Source organism: Varroa destructor, unplaced genomic scaffold, assembly GCF_002443255.2.
Source record: "Varroa destructor unplaced genomic scaffold, Vdes_3.0 BEIS01000006.1, whole genome shotgun sequence".
NCBI lineage: Eukaryota > Metazoa > Arthropoda > Arachnida > Mesostigmata > Varroidae > Varroa > Varroa destructor.
In genome coordinates this window covers 15,403,157-15,430,216 of record NW_019211459.1, presented here as the reverse complement: position 1 = coordinate 15,430,216, position 27,060 = coordinate 15,403,157, and the positions used below count along the sequence as shown (strand labels likewise).

At 40.1% G+C, this 27,060-nt stretch overlaps 3 protein-coding genes across 7 annotated transcripts in view; 2 read left to right on the top strand and 1 right to left on the bottom strand.

The window, feature by feature from the left end:
- tbc (trabuco) overlaps nucleotides 1–22,143 on the top strand; it is a 43,991-nt gene extending 21,848 nt beyond the window's left edge. For both annotated transcript variants that reach the window (XM_086992935.1, XM_022810998.2), the window contains exons 9-21: nucleotides 87–312; nucleotides 1,706–1,902; nucleotides 2,241–2,349; nucleotides 2,794–2,996; nucleotides 3,380–3,506; nucleotides 3,908–4,057; nucleotides 4,456–4,529; nucleotides 4,707–4,928; nucleotides 5,210–5,420; nucleotides 5,856–5,965; nucleotides 6,088–6,210; nucleotides 6,406–6,547; nucleotides 21,074–22,143. In XM_086992935.1, coding sequence (XP_086849061.1) covers nucleotides 87–312; nucleotides 1,706–1,902; nucleotides 2,241–2,349; nucleotides 2,794–2,996; nucleotides 3,380–3,506; nucleotides 3,908–4,057; nucleotides 4,456–4,529; nucleotides 4,707–4,928; nucleotides 5,210–5,420; nucleotides 5,856–5,965; nucleotides 6,088–6,210; nucleotides 6,406–6,547; nucleotides 21,074–21,165 — 1,986 coding nt within the window. In that variant the 3' untranslated portion in view covers nucleotides 21,166–22,143. The remainder of the gene's footprint in view (nucleotides 1–86; nucleotides 313–1,705; nucleotides 1,903–2,240; nucleotides 2,350–2,793; nucleotides 2,997–3,379; nucleotides 3,507–3,907; nucleotides 4,058–4,455; nucleotides 4,530–4,706; nucleotides 4,929–5,209; nucleotides 5,421–5,855; nucleotides 5,966–6,087; nucleotides 6,211–6,405; nucleotides 6,548–21,073) is intronic.
- Nucleotides 4,631–20,698, bottom strand: LOC111252701 (uncharacterized). 4 transcript variants are annotated; one of them, XM_086992937.1, is made up of 3 exons: nucleotides 18,923–19,192; nucleotides 15,766–17,332; nucleotides 4,631–4,942 (listed from the first exon to the last, which is right to left on the bottom strand). In XM_086992937.1, the coding sequence occupies exons 2-3, from the start codon at nucleotides 17,330–17,332 to the stop codon at nucleotides 4,911–4,913; spliced, it is 1,599 nt and encodes a 532-aa protein (XP_086849063.1). In that variant the 5' UTR covers nucleotides 18,923–19,192; the 3' UTR covers nucleotides 4,631–4,910. The 4 variants fall into 4 exon arrangements, with proteins under 4 accessions (XP_086849063.1, XP_022666741.2, XP_086849062.1 ...); XM_022811006.2 differs by lacking the exons at nucleotides 4,631–4,942; nucleotides 18,923–19,192 and adding exons at nucleotides 5,513–5,715; nucleotides 20,111–20,698; XM_086992936.1 differs by lacking the exon at nucleotides 4,631–4,942 and adding an exon at nucleotides 5,515–5,715 and having other exon boundaries at nucleotides 18,923–19,195.
- Nucleotides 22,144–24,173: 2,030 nt separating the features above from the next.
- LOC111252699 (uncharacterized) overlaps nucleotides 24,174–27,060 on the top strand; it is a 6,229-nt gene continuing 3,342 nt past the window's right edge. The window contains exons 1-3 of the mRNA XM_022811003.2: nucleotides 24,174–24,727; nucleotides 26,335–26,411; nucleotides 26,855–26,942. Coding sequence (XP_022666738.1) covers nucleotides 24,629–24,727; nucleotides 26,335–26,411; nucleotides 26,855–26,942 — 264 coding nt within the window. The 5' untranslated portion in view covers nucleotides 24,174–24,628. The remainder of the gene's footprint in view (nucleotides 24,728–26,334; nucleotides 26,412–26,854; nucleotides 26,943–27,060) is intronic.

Sequence of the window (27,060 nt, the reverse complement as noted above, 5' to 3'; positions counted from 1 at the left end):
ATGTAAATTCGTCTGGTTAAATTATTTCGCTACTAAATTTTTCAGCTAAATTTGTGTGGTAACTTCGTTCATCTGTACTATAACAGGTGAAGATGTCCGAGGTGGTTTATTTGCATTGTCATCAAAACGCCGATCAGGAAGGCAGTTTAGTCTTGGTCGGACAGGATGGGGTACAGCGACCTCCGATCGTGTTTCCGAAAGGTGACAGCCGCCAACTGCTGCAGTTCCTGGCCTGCCTTGAGGGCGCCCTGCTACCACTAAGCAGACTCGATCCGCCATTGGCCACACAGACGATTCACAGTAATCATACGGGTTAGTATTATTCATAGCGTGTGTGACTCGGGCTGGTATTAGCAATACCGTTCTTGTATTGTACCGGAGGTATCGTGTTTGTCTGGTAAACGCAGGTACACGGGGTAAGCAGTCTAGGCTCAAAACTGGGCGTGAATGTACAGCCTTTTTCATGCTGGAGGAGGTTATTAGTTATCAGAAATATCGTTTAGCCAAGGCAATCAACAATGAAGAGCAACAGTAGATATCAGTCTCAGAGCTGGCCTGTGAATTGGCCTATGCTGACATGAAACGACGTGGGGATTTCTGGGCATGCCAATAACTATCGAAATAGCGTATTGGAGCCGGTTAGCCTTCGTTAGTCAATATAATTACTTGGTACAATTACTGAACTGTGATTGAATGTTTACTATCGCGAGAAAAATCACATTTTATTGCGCAAAAATCATATTATGTTACGCAGCTATTATTTGTCGTCGGAAAGAACAATTTCTTTCTGCTTATATATATGAATATAAGCGAAGATATTCCAATATTGCTCTTTTCTAAATCGAGCTGTTTATACTAGAGCTCAATAACTAAGCCTATGGCCTAGCTAAACTGAGACGACTTACAATCAATACACCTTTAAGATTTATGTCCAAATTTGCTGTTTTGGGTCGAAAACATGTTCGGAACACGTTCAAGTGTCGAAGCCTACCTGACCATAAACCTGTCAAAAAACCACTGCTATTCGATCTTTAATGATTTATAAAATGGGACAGGGCTAAGATTCGGCTGAGAGATATCGGAGAGCCGAGTCTAAAGGGTCGATATTAGGAATAGTGAGAGAAAAGTGTACTCACTTTATCTCGTGTAGCTGAGAAACTAGGCGATAAAAGAGACTGACAAGATTTTTGGAAAGGTGGAGTTTAAAACCCCACCTAATTGATGTCTGGTAAAAACTGGCCGCGTCTAAGTTAGGAATAATCAGCGGGCACGTATAATTTACAATGATCAAAAAAACGAAGAAACTACGTAACATAAAAGCAAAAAATCTATGCGTTCAGGTTCCAATTAAATTATTTGCTTTATTTTTTTGCATAACGCGTCTGGATGAGCTTGTTGTGTAGAACCCGAAAAGAGCATAAATCGATACCAGAGCGTATACGTTTACAATTTTTTCGGCCTGTTTAGAGTAATAGTATATATATATATATAAAATTTTCAAACTATTAGGTAGTTGTTTTACTTTCCTCTTGATGTTCAGTTGCCTACTTCGTACTCAGTATTTTGTATTTAATGCTTATCTTCTTGTAGTTGAAATTAGTCATTCTTAAACCACAAATTAGGCACCTTCAGACATGGATACATTAGCTTATTATACCAATACGTGTCACAAAAATGAGAAATGTAAAAAAAATACTTTTCCTAGGAGGGAAAGTGCTAGCCAAACTGAAGCGTCAGAGCATGCCAGCATCGAACGAACAAGACCTTGTGTTTCGTGTAATACACGGCCACGGTCATAAGTCTTCCGTTATGAGTCAACAAACGAGTAGCAGCTCGTCGGATGAGTCTGTGGACGCCGATGAGGCGATCGAAATTGAGCCGATTGTTGCAGAAGACCGGAAGGTAAGAACGAACTTACTTGAACTTTCTCTCCTTAACCTAAGATTAATTTACCTACGTCCTTTAATTGCGTCGTAGATATGAAATTTGTATATGTATAAAGGTCTATTATGCTAAACAGCGACGATTTCTGTTAGGACCTGCTTCGGTCGCCGTCTGCAGTTTGAAGATTCCAGTCAATTAATAGCTTCACTAGGATATGGTTACGTAATTTCTCAATTAATTCATTCATTCATTCAACTGTTTACGTATTTCACTTTTCAATGCCAACCCTCATACTTGGGTAATGATGATTGGTGAGAATGTAAAAAACAACGGTTCCGCTTTCAATTATATTACAGAAAGAGAGGCCGAAAAATTCAGCGGAAATAACTAAATTAGGTGATGAAAGTTTAGAAGCTTTATGTTCAACAATGAAGCGGCAGATTCTCAGCAGGGCATTTTATGGGTGTGAGTATGATAGCAGCTTTTTATCAATTTTGGTTGTCTTTAATTTTGAAACGTGTGTTAACGTTATTCTTTTGTAATTTATTACATATAAATTTTGCTAGAAATTATCTGTTTCACATAATGCTTACCAAGATTTTAAAACTTAACGTAGCTAAATCTTGTCCTAAAGTGTGGCGGATTACAAGAAACCTTCCGGTAAGGGGTGCACTCCTGTAAAGTGTCAGGCGTATTGTGAGGTGCTGCGGTGGTGATAACACGTTTGCCGCGGCACCTCATAACCTAACTATAAAAAAACTAAAGATCCATAATGGCTTTTCCCCGTTTGCGTTTCATCGTCGGACCAAAAACACTTGACTATTGCCCTGATTTCTAAGTATTAGTCTCAATTAATTTACCCTTGTGTCCGTATTGTTTACAATCGATACATGTTGTGGCATTGCACAGGGTTGGCACATTGTCGACACTTACGCACTGTACGTACCCATCTGTCTGGACTAGTTCATCCACTTGCGGCTCCAGCCACAGATCAACCTCTAAGCTGCACAAGATGGCAGGAACTTTTGGCTAATGACGGGTCGATCAGAGATCCTCAAGAGGTGCTCCGCCTGGTCTATTTCGGCGGGGTTGAACCAAATCTTCGAAGCAAGGCAAGATTAAACAGTTAACCTATATTAGAGATAAGTAGGTTGTTATCAAATCGGGCAAATAGTGTTTTTGCCTTTTGTTTACTTGTTAATATATTTTGCAATTGTTTTGTAGATAGTATGGGCATTTGCTTTATAGCGGTACAATAAGGGTTCGCATTGCGCTATAACATATCTGTATAAACTGAGTGTTCTCGGCATGGAAGTGGCCAGACCTCACGTAATTGCAAGCCGAATTAGCCTAAATTAGACGTCCCAGTCTAATCTGTTCTTCGATTGAGAGAGAAAAATAGTCTAAAATTAGCGCAATTATTGATGGCGTTAAGTTTGAGTCTCACTACGATCACATTTTGTCTATTTGGCACTGTACATTTACCATGCAACAGGTGTGGCCGTATCTTCTCGGCCACTATAAAATGAGTTATACGTACAAGGAGTGTCACCAGAAAGACAATAAGAGTCAGGAGGCGTTTGAGACAACCATGTCTGAATGGTTGGCCGCAGAAGCCATCGGTGAGTATTGTACTTTTGTAGAAACAAGTGAGTTCAACCAAGTGGCTATTACTTGTAATCGTGAGCCTAACTTTTCAACCAGTAACCGCGTTTGCCATTTGTTATTTTTTTTTTTTTAACTACCAAATTTCCAATAAAGATACCGCTGGGAAGATTTCGCACGCGCAAGTTAATGTTCCTAGCCGTCCCGAGCGTTACTACTTACTTGGCACGGTATTGCTGAGACGTATCGTTTTTTGAAACAAGAAGTAGTTTTGTTCTCAGCAGCCCGTAGTGAGCTGACTAAAAAAAACATGTCTGAAAAAACGCGCTTGTCCGTATCTTTTTGCCTTCCAATATCGAACACGTTAAATGTCTGAATTTATTCCTTTAAATTGTGTTGTTTTGTTGATTTATCTCAGTGCGCCAGCGGGATAAGGAAACTGCTGCCGCCTTGCGCCTTTCGTCTGGCGGTTCAACGACGCAGTGTTCGGAGATCCCTCTAGCGATGTCGCACGCGCTAAGCAGTGACAATAATGATGTGTTCGAGGATGATAGTGCTATTACGGAGGGTAGGTCAAGACTAGCCAATGGAGTAATGAAAGCTAAGAAGCACCGATTCCTTCTATTATTTGAAGTTGATAGAGCTTTAAAACTTCTTGCTTAGACATGCTAATCTGCCTGTTGTATTTTTTAACGATTTTGATACCAGCCCCAGTCGCTCTTTTTTTCGTAGACAACATATTCTTGATAAATCCAGCAGCTATATTATTGGTAGACATAAATCAGATATGGTCCACTTCTTTACATACAGTTGATAAAGGTCATTCGGCTGAACTGACATCTGTGTAATGCCGACCAGATCGTTAATTAGTACAGTACTTTAGTTAAACAAGCAGGAAAACTTGAACTGCTACGCATTATATAAATGGCTCTGAAATATAACTCGATTAACTGGCCTATATTTCAGGAAATGAAGCAACGAAATCAACAATCCTCGATGAAAATCATGCAGACAGTAATGTTGTGGTTAGCGGTGTTTTGGTACGTAGATACCTCGTTTTTTGTTGTTTCAAAACTACATCTATCTGCCAGTGCTCGATATCGATGAATATATATGCTACTCAATAATAAGGATTGCGATACACCCTCATTTAATATATGTATATATATATATATATATATATATATGGAGCCATCTAATTATATTGCGATATTTAGGAATGTACAACGAAGCTATCCTGTGAAGAGAACGATCTTGAAGATAATTATAATGACAATCCTGAAGAGAACGAAAATGAACGAACATCAGCAGGAGATCAGGCAGCTTTCGGTTGTCTCCAAGGGCCTGAGCTTTCTAATTCATTGTCTTTGCATGAATTAACAGTGGAGCCTAGAAGCGAATGCGCTTCGCCGGCGTCGTCTTCAGGAGCTGCATTTACGGTTAGAAAATCCACCTGTAATAAAAAATCATACTTACTCAAAAGCTCCCTAAAGGGGGCCAAGCTTCATTCTAATGTTATTGGATTTAAAGGCACTGAGGTATAACCTGTCAACTGTTCTTTATTTCAAGCTACCTAAAATCGAAACTCATCTTAGGATGTTAATTATTGGGATATATTTTCATTATATAACAAGTCTTCTTTGATAACAAGGCATTTACGGAAAATTTCGTTTATTTGAAAAAATCTGCCTTTGTATGTAATCCTTCGTTCTCTGTTTAGTCTGATCTGCTAGACTTATTCGGCCTAAATATGCACCGAATCGATAAGGATGTTAGACGCTGCGATCGCAACGTGTCCTACTTTGAAAATGGGGATAATTTGGACAAGTTGCGAAATGTCATGTGTACATACGTGTGGGAACATCTGGATGTTGGTTACGTTCAGGGAATGTGCGATTTAGCCGCCCCATTGCTTGCTGTCTTCGATGATGGTAAGCTTTTTTTAGAAAATTGGACGCTAAATGAGGACGTGTTGGACAGAAAAACTCGCTTCCGCTTCGCCCCTTAACATTTAATCGTATGGTTACGTTTCATGGTTATCTAGCCATGAGCTGCATTTTTTTCATCGATTTGCACTGGCATTGCTGTCGTAGCAGCTGAATAGCAGCAACTTAAGCTAACCTGTTTGATGATCACAGTTTATTGGAGTCGTCAACAAACCAAGTTGCTTCGTTTGTCGGGAGCATTTCAAGGAGTAAAGTCTGTTGTCTCTACAACGACGGATAACTGCAAAAAACAAGTGACAGTAACTTCTGCAGAACTCGGCTAATTAGATATAATTGTGGAAAGCTGTTTATATCTGTTAATGCGGATGAATGACTACATGATTGAATCTAATTATGTTTTTGCTTGTATTCGATTCGTAGAGGTAATGACCTACTCATGCTTTTGCGAACTCATGAAAAGGATGGCAGCCAATTTCCCTCATGGGGGAGCGATGGATGAACACTTTGCCAACATGCGATCATTGATACAGGTGGGAGCTTTAAGATTTACCAACGACAATAGAGATCATTCACTCAAAATGTCTTAGTTGGCCATCAGGTTTAACATGCTTAATAGATTGCACCTTATAATCGTTGGCCATTGTTGTTTCAGATTTTGGACAACGAAATGTTTTCGTTGATGCAGCAAAATGGGGATTACACTCATTTTTACTTCTGTTACCGATGGTTTTTACTCGACTTCAAACGAGAGCTGGTTTACGATGACGTTTTCCAGGTAAAATATAGCAGTCAGCCAAATCGTCTCAATTACCAATTAGACCGTAATGACTTTGTATAGCTAAAGGGAACAACAAAATTACCATGATTCTTTATTGAAGACGAAGCACAGTTTTTACTATTTTTCACGTGACTTCATTTCATTGCTTAAAATTAAATGCAATTAAATGTTCTTGACACGCATATACTTCAGGTGTGGGAGACAATTTGGGCAGCACAACACGTTGCCAGTCCTTCGTTCGGTCTCTTCGTCGCATTAGCAATGGTTAAATATTATCGCGAGATTATCCTCGAGAACCGCATGGACTTTACTGATATTATCCGCTTCTTTAACGGTTAGTGGACTAGCTACTCTAACGCCCAATGATAGGATAATTATTGTTCAAAAAAAGTGCATCAGCTAATAGTGGAGCCCTGATTTTTTGAATGAAAAAGAAATACTTGGTGCAATAGCTGCGACTGGATATATAAAAGATTCCTGGATAATATACTTCCAAAGCATCCGTATACGCCTATGATGAACTTAAGTTGTTTTGAAGTACATCGCTGAAGTTGACGAGTTAGTTATGGTATAATAACATTAACGAGAGTTGCGGCTTTATATACCTGTTGTCCTTTTTCTTGACACTAGGGACATGAACACGCCAATGATATTTGTTTATTATAGGAAAGTAAAAGTATATGTATGAATCGTTAAGATTCGGGCAAGAAGGGAGAAGAGTATTATCCACGAATACAATCACTTGTCTGAAGTAACAAAGGGGTACTTCTTTCTGGTTCAGTCCAATATCACTTTAGCTGCTGATGTTGTTGTCTCGTAGTGTAATCTCGTAAAAATTGGTTTCTGTTAATCGCTTAGTTATTCTTTTAATCTACATACTTTATATTGAAGCTGTCAACACTGAAATGGAAAATTTAATATAATATTAATAATTTTTCTTATTAATTAATTAATGTTATTACTATTATTTTTAGCTTTAAATAGGTGAAGATGCCTATTTTCTTCAACTTCGTAGCAATCTATGGAATTACTTGCATTGCATTTACTCAATCGTAAACCTAATAATCGTCAAAGTGAAAACACAAACGACGCATAATGAGAAATATCACACATTTATTTTTCCTCGCCAATTAGTTTATCGAATTGTTGCCTTCCATTACCTATACAACGCTGCTCTATAAACAAGAGCCATCAGTCACATCAAAGTTATTATCGTTATATTTTTGGTACTGGTGTTGCTGTCTGTTACCGTTGTTGATTGGTCTTTCAGCTTTGAAGGCAGATCTTTGTTTGAGAAACCTACTTAAAAAATTTTCCTTGTTTATCGAATTACAACTCAAAGGCTCAATTCCTTTGACACCCTTCTTTTTCATCATTCATGCCACCACTTGTCCTCTTCGTTGCGAATTTTCCACCCAGTTTTTAACGTTATCTCTCAGTTTCGAAAATCCGTGCCGTCACTGTTTCAAGTGGAAGCACTCTGCACTGCAGAGGTTATGTGAGAAAACTCCCTCACGGTTTTGATACACAAGTAGGTTTTGCTCGGGCCTGTGAAAACGACCTCGATCCTTGAAACTTTGCAGCTGCCGCCGCAAATTTAGAATTCCCTACTTTCTTTGATTTGGTGTTCATCACCTACTCTTGTTGTTATTAAGGCTTCACGAGCGCATCCAATAATTAAGTTGACCGGGCAGCCAAAAAAATGAAATTCTCATTACCATAATTGTCATGGCATCGTTTTGATCAGAGAGTGATACTTTATATTTTTCATCTACACACACTGTCTTATTTTGTGCTTTTCTGTTTGCGCATAACGCACGCTCATTTTTATCTTCGTGCTATATACTTGCCCGGTTTATTTCACCGCATCTATAACGGACCTGTTCGTCTTTTGCCTCAGCCCATGCTTTCAATTAGCTAATTTTCTCTTGTTACTTAGAACTGAACCGTAGACAAGATGCCTCCGCATATTTGCATGGGCATGTTCTCCAGCGCCACGAATGTTCCCCAGGGCTCGCTTCCTTATGCCACAGTCGTATTTTTCAGATTCTTGCACAATTTCGTACACCCACTATGACCCAGTTATTCATTTCCCAGACTTTTCGTCCCACACTTGTTATTTTCAGTAATAGTGATAATGATAGTAACCAGCCAGTAACTTTCCAGCACACACAAATACTCTTTGCATATTATCTTACTAATAGAATATTTCTCCTCAATTCAAACATAGCTACTATGTATGCTGCTTAGATAATGACTAGTTAGTAACTAGTTTATTAATGAACTTGAAAAACGATCCGAATATAGTGATATTCTCTCATCGACAATTGTCCATAGAGCACAAGTTACGAATACCCGAATTCACAAATCTAATTCGGGTTTCTGTTCCAAACCCTGTTCAAAAATTCCGTCGGCTACTTGGGCTATTGGGCTATTTTTTTCCCGTTAATGACAAACTATATCGTAACTTATTGAAAATGGGTCAAAGGCAGAGCAGGACGGGACCCACTCGTCGAAGGACGATCTCCGCTAGCCTGCAACAGCTTAGTGGTAGGTTAACAGATATTGTTATTGTCGTGATCGGTCTGTATGTGTATCCGTCCTGGGCCGGTGATAAATTATTTACTGCGGGGCACTTGCGCTTGCTCAATCGACAACAAATCTTTTTGAAGCATGACAAAATGTAAGGAAACATAGCGGCTTGCTTTCCACTCTTCGCTTAGGGATATGCATATATACGGAACACAAGAGGACGACAAAGGTTCGTGCCTCCCTGTTTTTCAAGTTTCGTTATGATGTAACATTGCGCTTGTATCGAACTATTTGCTGTCTCTATTTCGCCGTACCCATGGAACTTGGTGGCCCGAAATAGGTTGTATAGGTCGTTACCATCGTGTTGTTGAGATCAATGACACCGTATGTCCACCCTATGCGATAAGTTCCTTCACGTCTCTATGCACTATTCTGTGTGTATAAAGTTTAAAGTGCATAAATCTGCAAGAATAGAATGCGACAAGCATACGCTCCCAGAAAACATTGTTAAGGGATATGCTAGACCTCTCTCTATATGCACTCTATCGACGTGTGCTGTCGACCTAGCTCACGCCACGTGATGTTACCGACATCTTATGTGGCCCAGTGGCCGGGCATATGGCGGAGACTCGAGAATGGATCCCGCCGTAACCTATGTTTATTTAGGCATTTAGTTGCAGGTCCATAATCTATTCAAATATTGTTACTTGGGTAACCTTTGCATGTAATTAAACCGCTGTATATCTCGTTCATAGTGTCTACAGCCCAAGTGAGCCTTACTCCTTTACTTCGCGAAGCCGTGGTCAGCGTTCACCTTTGAGGAATCACACGCCTCGCTATTAAATGTCATTCACTTCGCTCACCCGATTAATTAATCTCAAATCGCACTTTTCCCTCCAACATCGAAAATCCATCTTAGTATTATTAAATTGGCTCCACTCTTGCGAAGTACCTTTTCCTTTTCTGTTTTCCGTCAAAAAGGCTCGTAAGGCAACCATTCTCTGGCTCTTGATCATCGATCAATACTCTGGAAAATTTAAATCAGTACGTCGTCTTATTTCGTTCCCTCATTAAATACCTATTTGTGATTACCGGATTGATAGAACATTGCTAGCTCAGGGGTAGTTTTAGAACAGGCGCCAGGCAAGGTTCTATGAAAAATTCTGCACATTAGCACGATCATAGCCATTCATCAATGGCCTCGAAACCGGCAACCAATATTATCATTGTATTCAGTAAGGAGAAACACACCCTTTGCACATAATGTAGCAACGAGAACAGTCAAGACAGGCTGGTCTGCTCGGATTAACACTTGATCGCTTCTATCGGGTTAGCAAATCTGCAGCGTAACACCTCCTTTCTATTCGAAAGCGGCCCAGTTGACTCAGGGGCAAAGAAATATGACGAACAAACAATTTTGCTGCAACGCGCCGTAAATCCAGCAGAAAATGCTATCGCAATTTTTGTCAGTAGTTAGTCCAGTTCAGTCTGCTTAAGAGCCTCGTGCTCTAGCTAGTATTGTCATCGTTGGTGTCAGCTGATGGCGGCCGTGGACACAAGAAGCTCTTCAAACGGTCAGCGAATCAAACTGACACATATATAGGCGCTGCCACCGCATGTATTACTTCCATAACCACAACAAGCCATATAGACAGCTTAAACGACCCGTTCACACAACTGTCCGGCATCAAAAGCGACCACCGAATCAGCCTGAAGACGCGACGAGTCAAAAAACGATTATATACACAAAATTACACACACATCTGGGCGGCGAGAAATCACTGCTATACTGTGCATCAATGCGGGTATGGTCTGAGAGCGGCGCAGCCCTTTGTCGAATGGAACCTTAGGATCTTTGACGAAGACGCGCTTTCAAGCAAAAGATGTGATAATCAGTCGATCGATCGGAGGCGCCGGCTGTTCCAGCACTTCTCAACTATTTTAGGTCGAAGCATACGGCTTCCCATTTGTGGCGTCATTGTACCTTGAAATATTCCTGCGTCAAGTATAATGATCGGCTATCAGTCTTGTATGTCTTATCATCGTTAATATCATCACTGCTGGTACAATGCTCAATCGGCCGTTTACATATATAAAAACTGCCGTCCGTTTGTTTAGTTTCCGTAAACAATTTTGTTACGGCCAGTAATTCTATCCCCTTGTGTAGAATGGTCGCCACCGCTTTCACCGAGATCGCTTAAAGGGTAAATATTCTTCAGTTTTCACTCTTGCAATTGAACACGGTTAGACATTTACTTCAACCCACCGCCGGAGTGTTGCTGGTGACTGCCGTGATCCTCATCTCTGCATAGAGTCCTCTTTCCTCGATGCCATTTCCGGAACTCTCCTCTCTCGTGAAATGAAAAGCTTGTTCTTTGCATACTCATTCTTAAATCACCTCGTATTCATCACAGAACCCCCAGTTTGGTCTGCAGCCTCGTCCATCCACGAGCTGTCATTAATACTACTGGTTTCATGAAGCGACGAGGATATGAGTTCTTCACTATGTAGGCGCCATTCATTATTTGCCAGCTAACCATTACCATTTTTTTTTATCTGTACCCAACTATTCATCGATCAAGTTTTCGGTATTCCGTCGACAGCGGGTTATTCGCGAGGCGCTTTGCGCCTCTTTCAATCATCGATTAAACCTCATTAAATCCTCTTGGTTGAGCGAGTCTGTGTGTGAAGTAATATTTGTATATATAATGTGTGTATATATATATATATAAATATGTGTGTAATAATGTTCCGTTATCATTGACCAATATCTCTGAATCAGTCTTCATCTTCTCTCATATGGGGACCAAATAACAGCTAGTGCAAAACTTGGCCCCTTTTCTAGCATCGGGAACTCGGTCAATCGGTTAGTGTACATATATGATATTCTTATTACTCTAAATAATATTAATCAGTATTGCGTCTGTATCGACACTCTCGTTCTCAACTTCAAGACTTAGATACATTTAGGATGAACGCATACTTTACGCCTTGCCTGTTGCCTGTTTCTTCACATCGCCCACGTGGGTCACCAAATCATCTCTTTGAATTACTAGAAGTAGAAATCTGGCTGGTCGGTGTTTGTTTGCGAGAACGCCTTCAAGCTAGGAATAGACATACTAATTGCCGGATATCTAAAAAAAAACCAAAAGGAATATATACATATATAATCCATGAAAAAAGAAAATCAAGATGTATACATTCATATGGGTATAATTAGGTTGCTATAGACTGACTTAGGGGAGTGTTACTTACGGCTAGAAACTAGCGATGAAAACCTGATTTATTGTTATATTATTCTCCCAACACAAAGAAACTAAACGCAGATTTTTATTACTAAGTGCTCCAGGATGCACCAACACGAACCCTCTTCGTTACATACACACATCCGTTGAATGTGTTTTCTGTCAGCGTCTTTGTCCCTTGTACCCCTACACTTATTCGATTCTATGATGTTCGTTAATTCTCTAGAAATGGCGAAGTCTCCTTCTTGAACATATCTCTATTTGCTAGATCACTGTTCCTTCATTCTGTCATCTTCCGCAAGTAACTGCCCCCGTGATCAATCACCCCCGTGGTGGACCACTGCCTTTCGCAGTACGTCCGTCTCGTGACAAAAATATTTTTTAACCTGAACAGGCTCACATTCATTGACAGCTGTTAGAGTTCTTTTTTTCTAACGCATAATTCGATTTTCTGGGACCTTCTTTTGCCAGCCTTTTTTTCAATAACATTTCCTATCGACATTTCGGCTTTGATTGGATGCCCTTGTTTTTCCACTTGCCGTCCGCATATTTCCCTCATCGATTCGCCTCACAACGTATACGTGCCTGTTACCACTTTCCACTTATCAATCTGTCACTCTTCTCCGCATAGGAGCCCATTATTTCATTGTTTCCGGGACGACATTTACGTCCTAAGTATCTCATTGCAAATTAGGACCTTTAATATTGTTACCACCAAGACGGAACGAAAGACAAGAAAAAAGTACTTGACATTAAAGTCGCTGCCCACCCTTCGCTTGCTGACTGCCATCGTCTGCGATCAGACTTTTTTCAGCTGAACCCTACTTGTTGGCCTTGAACAGCTTTACGCTCTTTGATGCTCTCCTTAGCTTAATAGGCACCTCGACTGGGCCTGATTGTTTGCCTGAATACCGCCAGCAAAACAATACAATGTTTTCAATGGCCTCATCACGTTACTGACTCACTTGCATTATACATTTATTCATTGGTAATGTCTTGTTTGCATTTAATTGCCATGCTGCTGGTTGCACGTTTCTTTTAACGCTTGTCCTCGTGTGTAGCACTTCCTTTCATTCATCTCTATTTCTTTCTACTCAACTCCGTTGTCCATTCTCCGTTTGCTTTACGCAAAATGCGTCGCGAAGACGATATCCTGGACGCCTTCACCATGTCTTTACAGTTATAGTCGTGCAGCACATTTTTACATAATAATTCAGCGAAAAAATCAAAATGAAGCAGGAAAAAAACATAGCATCTTATAAAAGTTGGATTAATTACATACAGCTATAGTAGTGATGACTGGTCTGGCTTGGCTGTCGTATGGTAATAGTCATGCTACTAGAATTGTGGTCCTATGACAATCTAGTCGACTGAATTCGGGAATAGAAGCGTAATGCAGGATTCGTAAAGAGACATTTTTATGTTAATGATAACATTCATCCTAACCAATAACCACGCAACCATCTGCGAGCGTAGCCGCTTCGGAACTGCCTCCATAAGTAGTAATTATATATAACTAAAGGACAATATAGCATTGCACGATCCAAGTCGCTCGAAACACATTGTAAAAAATTTTCCAGAAATAATAACCACCGGCTACAGTATTAAGGGTAATTCGGATACAAGTCTTGACAATGATGTGACAATATATAATTTTGATGACAGGGTGAACTAATGAGTTCTTAGGAGATGAACAAGTGCATAGACTAATCGGGAAGAATGGGTACAATAAAGAAGAAGTAGTTAGTTAAATCTTCCAATAATAATAATCAAAGTAAATACAATTAGTCAAAGTTTCGACAACTAGCCATCCGAGCCAAGAGATTACCCCACAGAAGTACACTATCGACCCCAATTCACTTAGGCCGAAAGATAAACGCATACACAGTCTCGTACAGTATTTGCATGTGCGCAAATTATCCGGCTCCCTTTTTTGTTCTGCATTTTGCTGATGCGGAAGAGTTTTTCGGTTTCTTCAATTTCCCTTAGGTAGGATACGGGCCAAAATACGTATGTGGACTGCTAGCCATTATTATCAACTAATCCATATAACAGTGCAATCGATGGCCACGAATGATCCGAGAAGCTTGAATTGTAAAATAATAATCGTTGTCACTGCGAACCGAAGAAGCTTCTTTTCTATCATTACTCTCGTCGTGAGTACTTGGTCATATCATAGTCGTATAATGCAACCTCTTTGCGTACACCTTTGTAAAATTTTCGAGATCCGGCTTTTTCTATTCTTTTTCTTTTTTTTTTTCTCTTCCTTCTTTGCCACGCGTTTTGTCGTTTGTTTTCTATCTGTCGATTCTCAACATTGTCGTCAAATGGTATCTTCACATATTTTTCGTTCACAATCGCGCTTTCCCCTTCCTTCCCTGTTTCCTCTGTATAATTATATCTATTTATCATTATATCATATATATATATATATATATATATATATATATATATATATATATGTAATTTCTCTGACTTGACACACACATCTCAAAAGCCATTTATACAGACACATTCATTCGACGTAAACCGTTTCATTCCACACATCATTTGCTGCTGCTGCTGCTGCTGTGGATGAACAGTTGCCCTCACAAATCGACCAGACCTTGTCACGCTTTCCAACACAGAAAGCACATTTCGATCTCTTACATAAGACGCTCAGTGTGCTAGTGTCAATAATAACAGCAGTATCATGGCAGTGAGCGTGTCATTATGAAACCGTCTATCCTTATGGAACCATCCGCCTTTAGCGATCGATCTACTTGATCTATGCCATGTTGGTATCCAACAAACAACGCAAAACCTCTGAACGACTCCTCTTCTACTTCAAGTGGCCATCGCTCAAACAGGAAGATGCATTAGACGTTCATTTGGTTTCTGGATACTAACAGCGATATACGAACTAGATTGCTCCGCCTAAATGGCCTGCTTATCTAACCTTTGCTTATGTTACATTGTAGGTTTTTGAAAGCATTTGCTTAATTTAATCTACTGATTCTACGTGACATGTGTCAGTTGTCCATCTCATCTTGTTTTTTCGATGGGGCAAACAGGCTTTTCTCAAACGACGAGAATAGCAGCAATTCATCCACTGTGTTATTCTTTCGTTCGCACTCGCCCGTTCATTATTTTCATTCATTTGTAATTAATTTCTCCTCTTTCGTCTAGTAGACTTATATTCAGTAACTATCCATGCGTGTATAGACATTGTAGGGCGATCTATTTGATCGTTCAGGCGGTCATAATAGTAATTATAATTATTTCGACGTGATTTCGTCACTGTCACCGTCGTCGCAAATGATAATCCCACTTTTTAATTCTCTTTCCCGTAATTCTTTTATAATTACCACTATCAATAATAACTGCGTCACTCGGCTACGTGTTCGGCGGCACTTCTCTGCCAATCAGCTAAACAATCTGGATCGCTGTACACGAAGGACCTTTTACGTTATCAGTTCGCACGCTATCTCTGTTCGAAACAGACACGCCAGAGAAGCACCACAGTCATCGTGTATGGATTCATACAATGCCGTATAACAACGACGTATCAGTGGGTCAATCAGTGATCCAATGTCAGTCGTCAGTATTGCCTGTGTAGCGTTTAATACGATCTGTTGTCTAATAATCATAATAATACCCAATCGTGTGCGATCAACTCGAGCTCAGCTTATCAACTCCCCCCAGTGCCTCTATGGCCGTGGGGCCAATCGTCTAGTGGTTTTCGCTTCGAGCGTCGCTTAGACATGATCGTACGGAAACGTTGTTAGCAACTTACGCCGGCTGGCTCCTTGGAGATAGGCATGGTGAATTTTGGTGAGGAAATCGTCGTCGTTTTCGAGCAGGTGAACGAGCGCACCTCGCAGTTCTGTGCGACTCAATGCCGCCGCTGTCGCTGTTGGCTGTGACTGCGGTGGCGTCATAGGTCCAGTCTGCGACAATGACTCCTCGAGCATTTCAGGAGTGATCAGCGTTAGCTTTTTCTCGCCGCCAATTGTTCCACCAGCTGGTGGAGTACCGGCTGTTCCTGCAGAAACCGCCCCACCTGCAAGAGCTCCGAACAAGGCGTTGGCAAGGTTGCTTCTGCTGACCGGTGGGGCAGACTCCTGGGGGCTGATCCTACCAGCGTCCAAACCTCCTGCAGCGTGCTGTTGTAACTGTTGTTGCTCTCTTTGGACTTTCTGGGCTGACTCGTTGAGTTTGTTAAGAATGCTCGCCATGCAGTCATTCATAGGCGGAGCAGTTGGTGCTACGACTCCAATATGGCTCGACGTAGGGCTGCTACCAGCTAGACTGAGAAGGCGATCCAAGGCGTGTTCAGCACGCTGTGGTGTTTGCGGAATCTGTTGAGCTAGAGACTGGATTAGCTGTACTCCTGAGGTGGTTGCTCCGCTGTTACCATTACTCGATGACACCTGATTTTGCTGTTGGGAATTTTGCTGCTGCTGCTGTTGGGAATTTTGCTGTTGCTGTGTTTTCCGACCGGCGGATTTAAACAACTGCTCTACCGAAGGTGGGAGGGCCTTTGTGGGCACAGGCTTGTGCACGACAGGGACGCCGGGGCTGGACTCATAATGCCCGCCACCTTGTCCTCCGTTCATCCGACGTTGGCCGCCCGTGCCGTTGAGGCCTTCCTGCTTCCGGTTGGCATTATTGTTCTGACCAAGCGGCTTTTTCGCTGGCGGCTTATCTTCGATCTGGGCCCGCTGCAATAGACTCATAATATCTTTACCCTGAGGAGCCTGCTGACCATTCTGTTTGCCATTACTGCTGTTGTGATTGTTGCTGTTTCCATTATTGTTAAGGTTATTGTAAGAATTATTGCCGCCACCGTTTTTTTCATTATTGTTACTACCAACATTACCCCCGGGGTTTGGCGGTAGGAGTAATCCTTGAAGAATCGAGTTAGTTTTATCGGATGATCCTTGTCCTCCACCGCCACCAGCGCTCTTCTCGCGTTTTTTTAGGTAGCTCACGAGGCGACAACATCGATTTCCTACTCGGGTGCACTCGTCTGCGACATAGAACCATGCCCCAAAAATTTGACCCGATGGCGTCTTATAAATGAGAAACGGTTGATTCATTTTGAACTCAATGTCAGCGGTGATTGGCTCCTTGTAGTTTTTCGGCGAGTGCCGATTCAGGATGATAAGTCCGCGCTCACTCGGATTTCGGTGAGCATAAACGAATAGCGCTCCTTCAATGTCGGTCTTTGTCCATTGGCTTGTTTGTGTTGAGTACTGGAACAGCGCTACTTGCGTTGCCGAATCAACAATCTCGTTAATCTCGGGATCTACCTGCTGCAGGGCAGACAGGTTCATTTTCGTTTCGCTAGCGCTCGGCATCTGTAAGGCAACAGCACGGACACAGAGAGAAACAGCCACAGGAAAACAACTTAGAATACGCTTGTTTGGTGACCTGTTTCTAGAAAAGAACAATAGAAAAATTGCGTTGCGACGTTGCGTTCAACAACAGCAGATAACACAGTTAGGCAAGCGAGTGCTATACTTAGTATTACACCTAACGTTGTTCGTCTAACGCTGTGGTGGTCATTCCCTGGATATCGCTCAGTAAAATATAGTCTTAAAAGCAGAAATGCCAACGGTCAATCCTGTCCTTAAAAATAATAGCTCCGAGAGCGTTTCAAATACGCACAAAAGCGGTATGCAGTATTGACCTGCAAAATTTCTTCGAAATTAGGTTTAATTACAACATTTGCCTTTCATGAAAATGCAAGTCAATACCGAGTAAATGATGTAAACTCAAGAATTACCTGTTTCTTTTTGGATATCACATTAGCGCACATTTGGTGTCAAACAAATAGCTCAGTATTTATTAACTTTCTGCAAGAGCACTACTGCACGAGCTGAGCAGCCAGTATTAAGTGTCACATTTAAAAAAAACAGAACTTCCTAGTGTGCAATGATCCTGCACACAACAACTTTATTCCATTTGAGTATAGACTAACAGCTATAGTATCAATATATCGTCTCGAGGACGTCCAGTTACTGACTACATAAATGGCTGAATGTTACTATGCCTGTATGATTATATATTTATTACTCTGAATTTATTCAGTGAGCTATAGCGATTAATGCGAATTATCAACAGTTGTAATAGTGGTTGCAGTGTTTGTAAACGCCTTGATAACCAGCTCATACGTAGAACATCTACGGAGCCCGCTTTCAAGGTGAACGATCGACTGCTGCCTAACCCATTGAGGCGCGAGTTGATTGAAGCAGAGCTACCGGAGCTCATGATGAGCTGAATATTTGATAACTAAGCTGTGAAAAGATTTCGGACGATATTGGCCACGAAATGTAATAACACCTATGATATCGCTGAACAATGACGCTACAATAACAAACATCTAACATGTAATAGAGAAACGCCTGGAAATGCGACTTTTCCAATACATCGGGGATCTATTGGACGGGTACTATTGCCAATGGGGTCGCCGGCAATCATAGAAAGTCGATGGACACTATATGATCAACAAAGCCAACGGTGGCAGACTACCTGTAATAGCAATTATGTTACGCGCCAGCAGCTCTTGGCAAAATGTATGCCCTTCTTGTCTAATAGACGTGTAATACAAACTGCACCCATTGGGAGACTTAGTCGTCTTTTTTGACCGGTATGGTCTAATTATATTTCTTACTCTCAACTTTCCCGAGACCCATTGCTTTTCATGGAGGCTAACATGGTCCCACTTTTCCAGTCCACCTGCGCTAAGCACCAAAACGATATGCTGAAACGCTGCTATTGTAAGAGAGTCAATTGGCCCAGGCTCAAATCAGCATTGCTGATACTCAGTTTTGCGGAGCTATTCACTAGCTTATTGTGAAGAAATGATACTGGATGCTGGTCGGCCCCTTATAAAACGGGCTACCGCCGCCACTAGCGGCTATGCGACACGAATTGAAAACACTCACGTTTGTCAGGGAATCCTGCTCGCAAATGACACCCGTTATTAAATCGGCGTGAACACTGGTTTCCTAGCAAAATTTTTACACACAGAATAGTCCACAATTGCGGTCGTTCAATTTTCTATCCGGATATACAACATTATCCGACGACGCGTAAACTTGTTCGGAAAAAATTTTTACTCTTTGCGCCCTACACAAAAACAGCGACTAGTGGAATAACGCCATTTTGTATGGACTTCCCAGCTGGTCTGCTTGGATGATGGCGCTCGTGTCGCGATCACGGCGCCCCCTAGCTGCCCGACAAGGAAGCAGCAGCACGGGCAGGCATTTTTATGAAAATAAAATACCCCGCCCGACAATGGTGGAAAGGGCAAAGGGAGGAACGGTTTTAGCCGAGAATGCTCCTCTTTGGCTTAGTTTATCCAAGCGATACGCAAGTAGTTCCAGGTATAGTCCAAGTTAGTAAGGCCCGGGTTTTTAGTGAGTATGGACCGCACACATTAGTCAGCTGGCTTCGTCTGCGGTCGTACGGTTATCTCTTACCCTTGCTCACTCAAAAATACCTTACCCAGGTACCTCCAAAGGTACACCCTATCAACGCGTAAAGAAACAAAAAAGCAGACAGTAAGAGAAAAAAAAGCGATGAGAAGATCCTCGAGTTTCACAGTAGCCCGGTGGAAACTAGGTCGAAAGTGATATTTAATTTTAATTTGGTCGTTTTTATAAGAAACTGAGTCGACTTGATGCTTTTCATGGTACACACTTTAACGGAAATTCAAGTGTAAATGCAGCATGTCTATTTTGACCTACTATTATGTCCATAGTAGAATTCAGACCAATGATTGTAATGCTAACTTACTGGAGTTCGCAGTTGAGAAGTACGAACTGATTCAAACTGGATTACTTGCTCAAGCAAACAACTATGTTGTATTAATTAGCCTTGTACGGAGCAGTGTGGTCAAACTTTGCATTATTTATTTGTATACATATAAATTATCTTCTAAATAAGTCATTACATATAAATTATCTTATAAATTAAACGTAATGCAGAAGTACACCGTCTTGTCTCTAGCGTGGATTCCTTTAGTATTATCACTATTAGTTTGATGTGTGGTATCCATCTAACAATGCTATTTTATGTAACTGCGATCAACCATAGTTGTTCTCAAACCGTTATTTTCCCTTTGCACTTACGTTTAGAGTAACCTTCCGTATGAACTGTAGTTTCACCAACGAGATCGATTATGGTCGGCAGTACTGGTAAGTCTGTTATATCCAGCAGAGTTTTGCTGCGTAAACAATTGTCATCACGCTCAGTATCGCTTTCTTTAGGATGATAAACGTCGGTTGTGCGCAAAAAATAACGTTTATACCATCTATGTTTTGTCTCAAAAGCGCGCTCACCGACTCCGCCTTTCCAGATCATCTGTTAGCTCAAGCACGACACGTTCTCGTTCTTATGTACTGCGCTCAATGCTACATGTATTTTTTGTTTTCGCCTGTGCATTAACGACTACGACAGATAACGACGCAGGAACAACTGGACAGCATTCAATAAACTGCATAAAAACATTGATATTACTAATGGAGGGGAAATATTGTTATTGTAATATCGATGCAGTAACAAGCTATATGGCAATAGCAGATTTCTTTTGGAGAGACACATTCTGGTTAATTCGAATGCCATATTTAATACAAATATTGTTAGAAACGTGGCCAATGTGGTACTGGACGAGATATTTAAAATAGCATAAAGTCACCTGATTACTAATTTGCTTGAGATACAAGCTGAGAAAATAGCCGTCGGCGTATGATCTGCGATTATATCTAGGTGGCGCTCATAACGAGACAACGGGATATAACACTGATGAATGCTAAAAAAAAAAAAGCTAAAATGGCCCCTCCCTACCATCAAGGCTTTATACTGACCTGTTATTTCACTTCAGTACCGCTTCGTTTCTAAGCTAATTATTATTGTACCTTCGATTACGTCGAATCCTATTCTTAGGCTTTTACCAATTATCCAAATAATCTATTATTGAACAAACGGGTTGATGATCATATCTCTGCCCGTTTGAAGACATTTCTATAGCTTATTGAATTCTTCTACTTAAATTATTTTTAAGTTGGCTTGATATTTTCGTTTTTTTCGTGCAGAGATGGCGGAGCGGCACGACACAACTGCAATACTGAATATTGCAAGACAGCTTGTGCTCGAGATCCAGAACCTCATCGATACATCAAAGTGATCTACTGGAGAGCCAGGTAGAGAGGGGAACGGATATACTGATAGAAGCAGCTTCGCGTAGTAGCGCTCCTGTATCCTTGCTGTATCCTTATTAAACTATTCTCGTATAGTGATAGCATTACTATGCTTGATAGTACTTGCTAATGCTAATATTGACACAGATAGGTGAGGCGTAGGAACGTGTTGTTTAATGTTTGTATTTTGCTCCGTTAGAAACACAAAACATCCGCGTTTTCTCATAGATGGAGGGTCGATTAGTCAGATAGGAGGTCATGTAAGCGCTATTGTCTTATATATATATATATACCAAAATAAAAGGTGGTAGTACCCTGCTGTGAAGAAATATACGAAGAAAACAAGCAGACATATAACGGATACGATCATTCGTCGCCATCATGCGTTCATAGAAAGAAGGATAGAAATATGAACACAAGAATACTGAATACGCATATAGATGTTAATGCATATACAATTATCTACTGAACGATATATGCTAGGTACTAGTTAGACAACAAACAGACAAACAAATCGAAAATGTTATTCGCGTCCACAACTTGAATGAATTTATCAGATTTGATTTTTTTGTATGCGTTGGTCGTCCTGCTTTAAAATTTCGAAGATAAGTGCTATCATAGACAATGATTGATAATAGCTCGGATATAGCATTTTCCTCTCAATAAGCTCTATTCGCCATTGTCTAAGTCGATGTAATCGGGCGAAGTATAAAGCTGATATTGTAAAGAAAGTCGAGACAAACTGAAGCATCAAAACCAGCACATGAATCTAGCAAGATGCATGACATGAGTTAAAACAACAGAACTATGCTCAGTTCTCTGAATGCCGCCGTGCCAGTCGGCTTTATACCATCGAACAAAAATATATTACGTGACAACATCGTTTACCTCGTTCATTCGTGGTGTCCGTATTATTGTCATTACTCATATACTCGTTGTCAATAAAGAGCAAAGCTATGAGCGAATATTGCGCCATGATGCAATGACATTAACAACACTGAGTTTTTCCATAGCACTCAGTACATTTTAATAATAGACTTAGTATCGTTTGTTATTTGTGCTGTAGGCATAGAATATTGTTGTCAATAGGAGTTAGGACGACTTAATTGAACTATATATGCGTTCACTATGTAAGACTGAGGTCAGCTATGGAAGAACTCTTTGATAGCGTGTGTAGTTCCCTATGGTAAATGAACTGCACATGGGTATTTTGTCGGTTTATTTATGTGTTTTCAGCAGAAGGTAACACGTTTTAATCTCGTTTAAAAAATGTAACTCATTATTGTAAAAAATTGTTACTCATCCGATGTATATGTTAATTATTACGCTTTCACTAATTGTAAGGGTTCCGGTTGTAGCTAACACGTATATTTTACGAATGAGTTTAGCGCGAGGTGCAAGTATATCTTTTACTGACTTACGGGTCTTTCGATAATTCTTGTTTTTTTTCTGCATTTAAGTCGATCTTCTTCGATTTACCTGTGTTTATTCAATTCATCCGATTTAGCCTGTTCTCATGGCCAGCTGTAATGTCACAATATCAGATACATATTATCTGATATTTGATAAATACGCAATTTCGAAAAACGCATTCTATTAATATAGTAATCTAACTAATAATCTTCTTACATATTGTCACGGAAAGCGTCTTTCGTAACGTTTGTAATTTTCGTTTTCCATCGTAACTTCCGTTTGATGTATAGCAATATCTATGTGATCGTGGTTCGTGTAGCGATAGATTACATAGGTATCGGGAACATGACCGCGTTTCCAACTAGAGAAAATCGCATCTCGTAATTAATTTGTAAATGATTTACTTAGACCTTAGAACAGTTAAGTACGGTTCATTTTTAGTGAGTATTAAGTTTAAATTACCAGGAAAAGTAGCGTAATGTGTAAGCCAAGCCAAACCAGGGCATACCAGCTGGGCAAAATATTTTCTGCCTTTGATCTATGGGCTTGGAATACGGAAATATATTGGAATTTAATCAAATCATTACCATAACTAATTTTAATAGATTAATCTTTTGGGTGGATAGAGTAGGAAAGAATAAACTTCGAATGGGTTACTCATACACATATAGAAAATATCAAACGCCGAGATTCGAGTCTAATAGGACAGAACTTGAACGAACACATAGAAAAACTAATCCAGAAATATACTGTTATTACAAGCGATGTCGTAATAAGAACAAGACAATAGTTAAGATGTTAGTATTTGGAAAAGGTGGCCACAGATCTTACATGGGCCACTCACCTACCTGTAATTCGATCTAATTGACGTCAAAACGCACCTGAGACACTATTACGTATGCTACTTATAAACCGTGATAACTATAGAATAATACATTATTTCGATACGAATATACATGATTATATTTTGTTTTATATTTTGGACTTGAAGGCGCAAATGTTTTTGTTAACGAGGTAGACTATTTGTTCATGTCGATCGGATTCTGTCATCCTATGGTCGCACAAGTCATTTTAATCTTACGAAGTCTTTTTTTAGATTTTATTAGTTTATTATAGCTATACAACTTCCCGTAGGCAGAGCTTAGTGGTAAAAGTATTGTTTACCGGACCTGTTTTGCTAAACTTCGTTATTAATTTATTTTATGACGAAATTGACGAGACATTCATCATTGGATGATGAATGTATCATGCACAAGATTTGAATAATAGGCTTATTCACGAAATCGAATCTTCTTAAAATTGGGCCTTTCGTTCTGTTACATTGTATAATCTGCTGTCTCTGTTTATAATGCTAGGCAGTATTTTTGAGTCTGTCGCAAGTAGGTGCATGTTAAACATTGGCGCCACTTCATCTACGCCCCATTTCTATGTATACTTATTCTCCATCGTCTGCAATCCGTGTTTGCTACTAATAACTCCTGGTGTAGAGTGATGTTTCCTTAGTCGTTAAGGGGCCTGAACTATGCATAATATTATGTATAAGACATTTTCTGATGTTTAAAATTCGCAGCGTCGAACACCAATAAGCCAAAACCAATGCACTTAGGTTTTTCAGAATATAAGTTTCACTGCGTAAAACTAACATTAATTCTTTCAAGGGATATTTTCAATGTCAAGATTTACACTGACAAAGACGCCAAGTCCCAGCGATTCGAAATTATGCAACCTCGTCGTGTACTTAGTGCGAGCAGCGTATTTGGCAGAATTTAGGACGGGAGGAAGGATGCAGCTATGTTACCTTTATAGACGACACAAACGCCCGCGCTTATATTTGACATCTCAGGATAACTATAGGTTACTGTTGCTTGTTTGGTCTTAGTTGTGTACGGTTTGCAGTAGCAGTGTTCGGAACCGGCGGCGCCCTTGGTTCGTCAGTGGGGTGTAACTTTCGTGCATGTTGCGGTTCAAATTTGTGCTCCACCGTTTGTGTGAGTGTCAGGGTTTTGTGGGAGTGTTGCTAAAGGGTAACAGGGTAAGATGTCGGTGGCATCGTATCCGAACAAACCCGGGCCCTCAAGCTCACCCGGTCCGGCACAACAGTTGAGGCCATCTCCTAATCCGGCTCAAATACAAAGGGTGAGTTAATGAGACAAGCTAAAAATGTCATCATAGAAGGAACAATCATTAGCGCTTCAGTAGCTGAAGTACAGGGTTTATGGCTGGTCGGCGGGGTTTAGTATTACGATAAGGGCAAATGATATCCGAGAAAACCTACATCGCATTGCAGTTTGATATTTCGAAGATTGATGCTTCTTGGTGTTATTTACCTGTCAATGCGGTAGTCTGGACGGAGGAACGTCTAGTTGAGAGAGTTAGGAAGAATGGCTGGTTCAAGCCTAACTATTTACATCTACACAATGTGTAATTAAGTTATGAAAAATTAATATTGTCTATCTGCTATTAGAAATGTTAGATAACTGACTTCGCCTTTTCAAAGCTTTTCGAAAAATCAAAGTGATATATGAGTTTGATTTTTGTCTACATTTTGCGGCGCTGTTTGCGCTTGATCATTTCCTCGAATTGCATGATATAGATTAGGGACGGTTTATTTACTATTCTATTTCAGCCGCCACAAGAGAATCTCGAGCGGCACATTATGCTATGTTAAGGCCTCCTGTGGCCACCTTTTGTTTTTCTGAGTGGAAGACATCGGCGTAATACGGTGATCGGCGAGCAATTTTTACACGTTATCTTAAAATTGGCTTCATCAGAATGATTCTATTAAATATGTTCGTTTATGTGATGTATACGTTTACTTTGTAATCACAAATAGCCACACATTCAATGCTGGTGTTGGTAGACAGCTGCGTGTACTAATGGTTACCGCATTAAAAATAAATGTAATCTATTTAATCTATTATTTGTGTGTGTCTACGAAATACAGTACCAAATACCACAGATGGTCTAATAAGTAGGTGTTGCCTCTCAGTAAACACGTACATTTCTGTGCCTCAATGATAAATATAGTACCTTTTTTATTAAGTACATATTACCGTCCTATATGAAAATTTATGTATTTCATGTATTTCAATCGTATTAGAATAATTAATGAGGTTAAAGGGTTACATTGATATGCAAGCATCTTCGCATGTATGAAAAATTTTCAGCGTAAAATTCTTGCAGTATTTTCGACCTAGATAGGACACTTCAGGCCTGTTTGTCTTGCAAATTAATACTGTCGCACCTCGGCTACTAAATTGTGCAACACTGTTTGACAGACAGTCGTGGCTTATTCGCCAACTTTGATGTATATGCTTTGAATTGTTGTAAATCCAATAAGTTCGGTAGTTCGGTTATAAATTAAGAAAATACCTTCTCTGATCGTTAGCCTAAATTGCTTTATAACTTCCGGTGAAAAATCGTGTGTTAAATGTTGTTGTTTTACGTCTCAAAAACGAGGGTAGTCACGATTTTCCTTTTGGCACAAAAATTGATAGTCAATTTAAATGAGCAATCTGTTGCAATTTAAGTGATCCGTTCGTATATATATTTAAACTGTTGTGAAATATAGCCTGGACAAGACTAATGCATTTTTTTATGGGACACTCTTTGTCGAGTACAGTAACATGTTCACGTTTGATTTCCAAGATATCATAATTACGACGATACTAAGACTTAAGATGTGGATACCTCATTTAAATGGCAATTTATGTCTAATTCACTTATGTTTCCTCGCTTTCTAGATGCTCGACGAAAACGCTCAGCTCATTCAGGCAATTGCCGATTATCAGGCCAAAGGAAAAACTCAGGAATGTCTTCAGTAAGTACGTTCAAATGTTTAAGTAGAGATGAAAAATGACAGTATTTTAATTAGCTAATTTAGGCTACACAAGCGATACAAGCACATCCCTGCACATCTATCGAGCTCATTTTGAGCGATTTAGTTGCATGTGGGGTATGTACAACTCATGGTTAGACGTTTTATTCTTACTCGGTGTAGAACCTTTCTGCCTGAGTGGTAAGCAGTGACGTTAGTGCCTAGATATATCCGGAAACAATATCAGGAAGCTGGTTAATTAGCTAGACCAGGTTTAAACAAAAAAAAAACATTGGAGTGCTTTGGAGATATTTTCTTTCGTGCTTTACATAAGTTTTCTTATGTTATTATTATGATCCAGGTTTTAGTTGATTGAAACTAAACCGTCTACCATGATCAAAACTCTGCCTCGTCTACTCGTTGACAACGTGCGGTTTCTCTTTCAGACATCAGAGCATCCTTCATAAGAACCTTGTATATCTCGCGCAGTTAGCTGACGTGGCACCCCAACAGGTGATCCACTCAATGTTGCCGGTAAATTCGCTAAAGTACACTTTGAATATCGTTATCGAAAAACCAGAAATTCAAAGGTGGTTTTAAGTGTTCAATTAATATTGTCATTAAGTCATACAATTTATATCACAAAACATAA

Excerpts from the sequence above, each read along its gene's own strand:
- LOC111252701 (XM_022811006.2), bottom strand. The coding sequence starts at position 17,332 with ATGCCGAGCGCTAGCGAAACGAAAATGAACCTGTCTGCCCTGCAGCAG. Across the intron at positions 5,716-15,765 it reads TCTCCAAGGAGCCAGCCGGC|TTATCCGTCGTTGTAGAGAC; the intron begins GTAAGTTGCTAA and ends TGTTTTTTGCAG.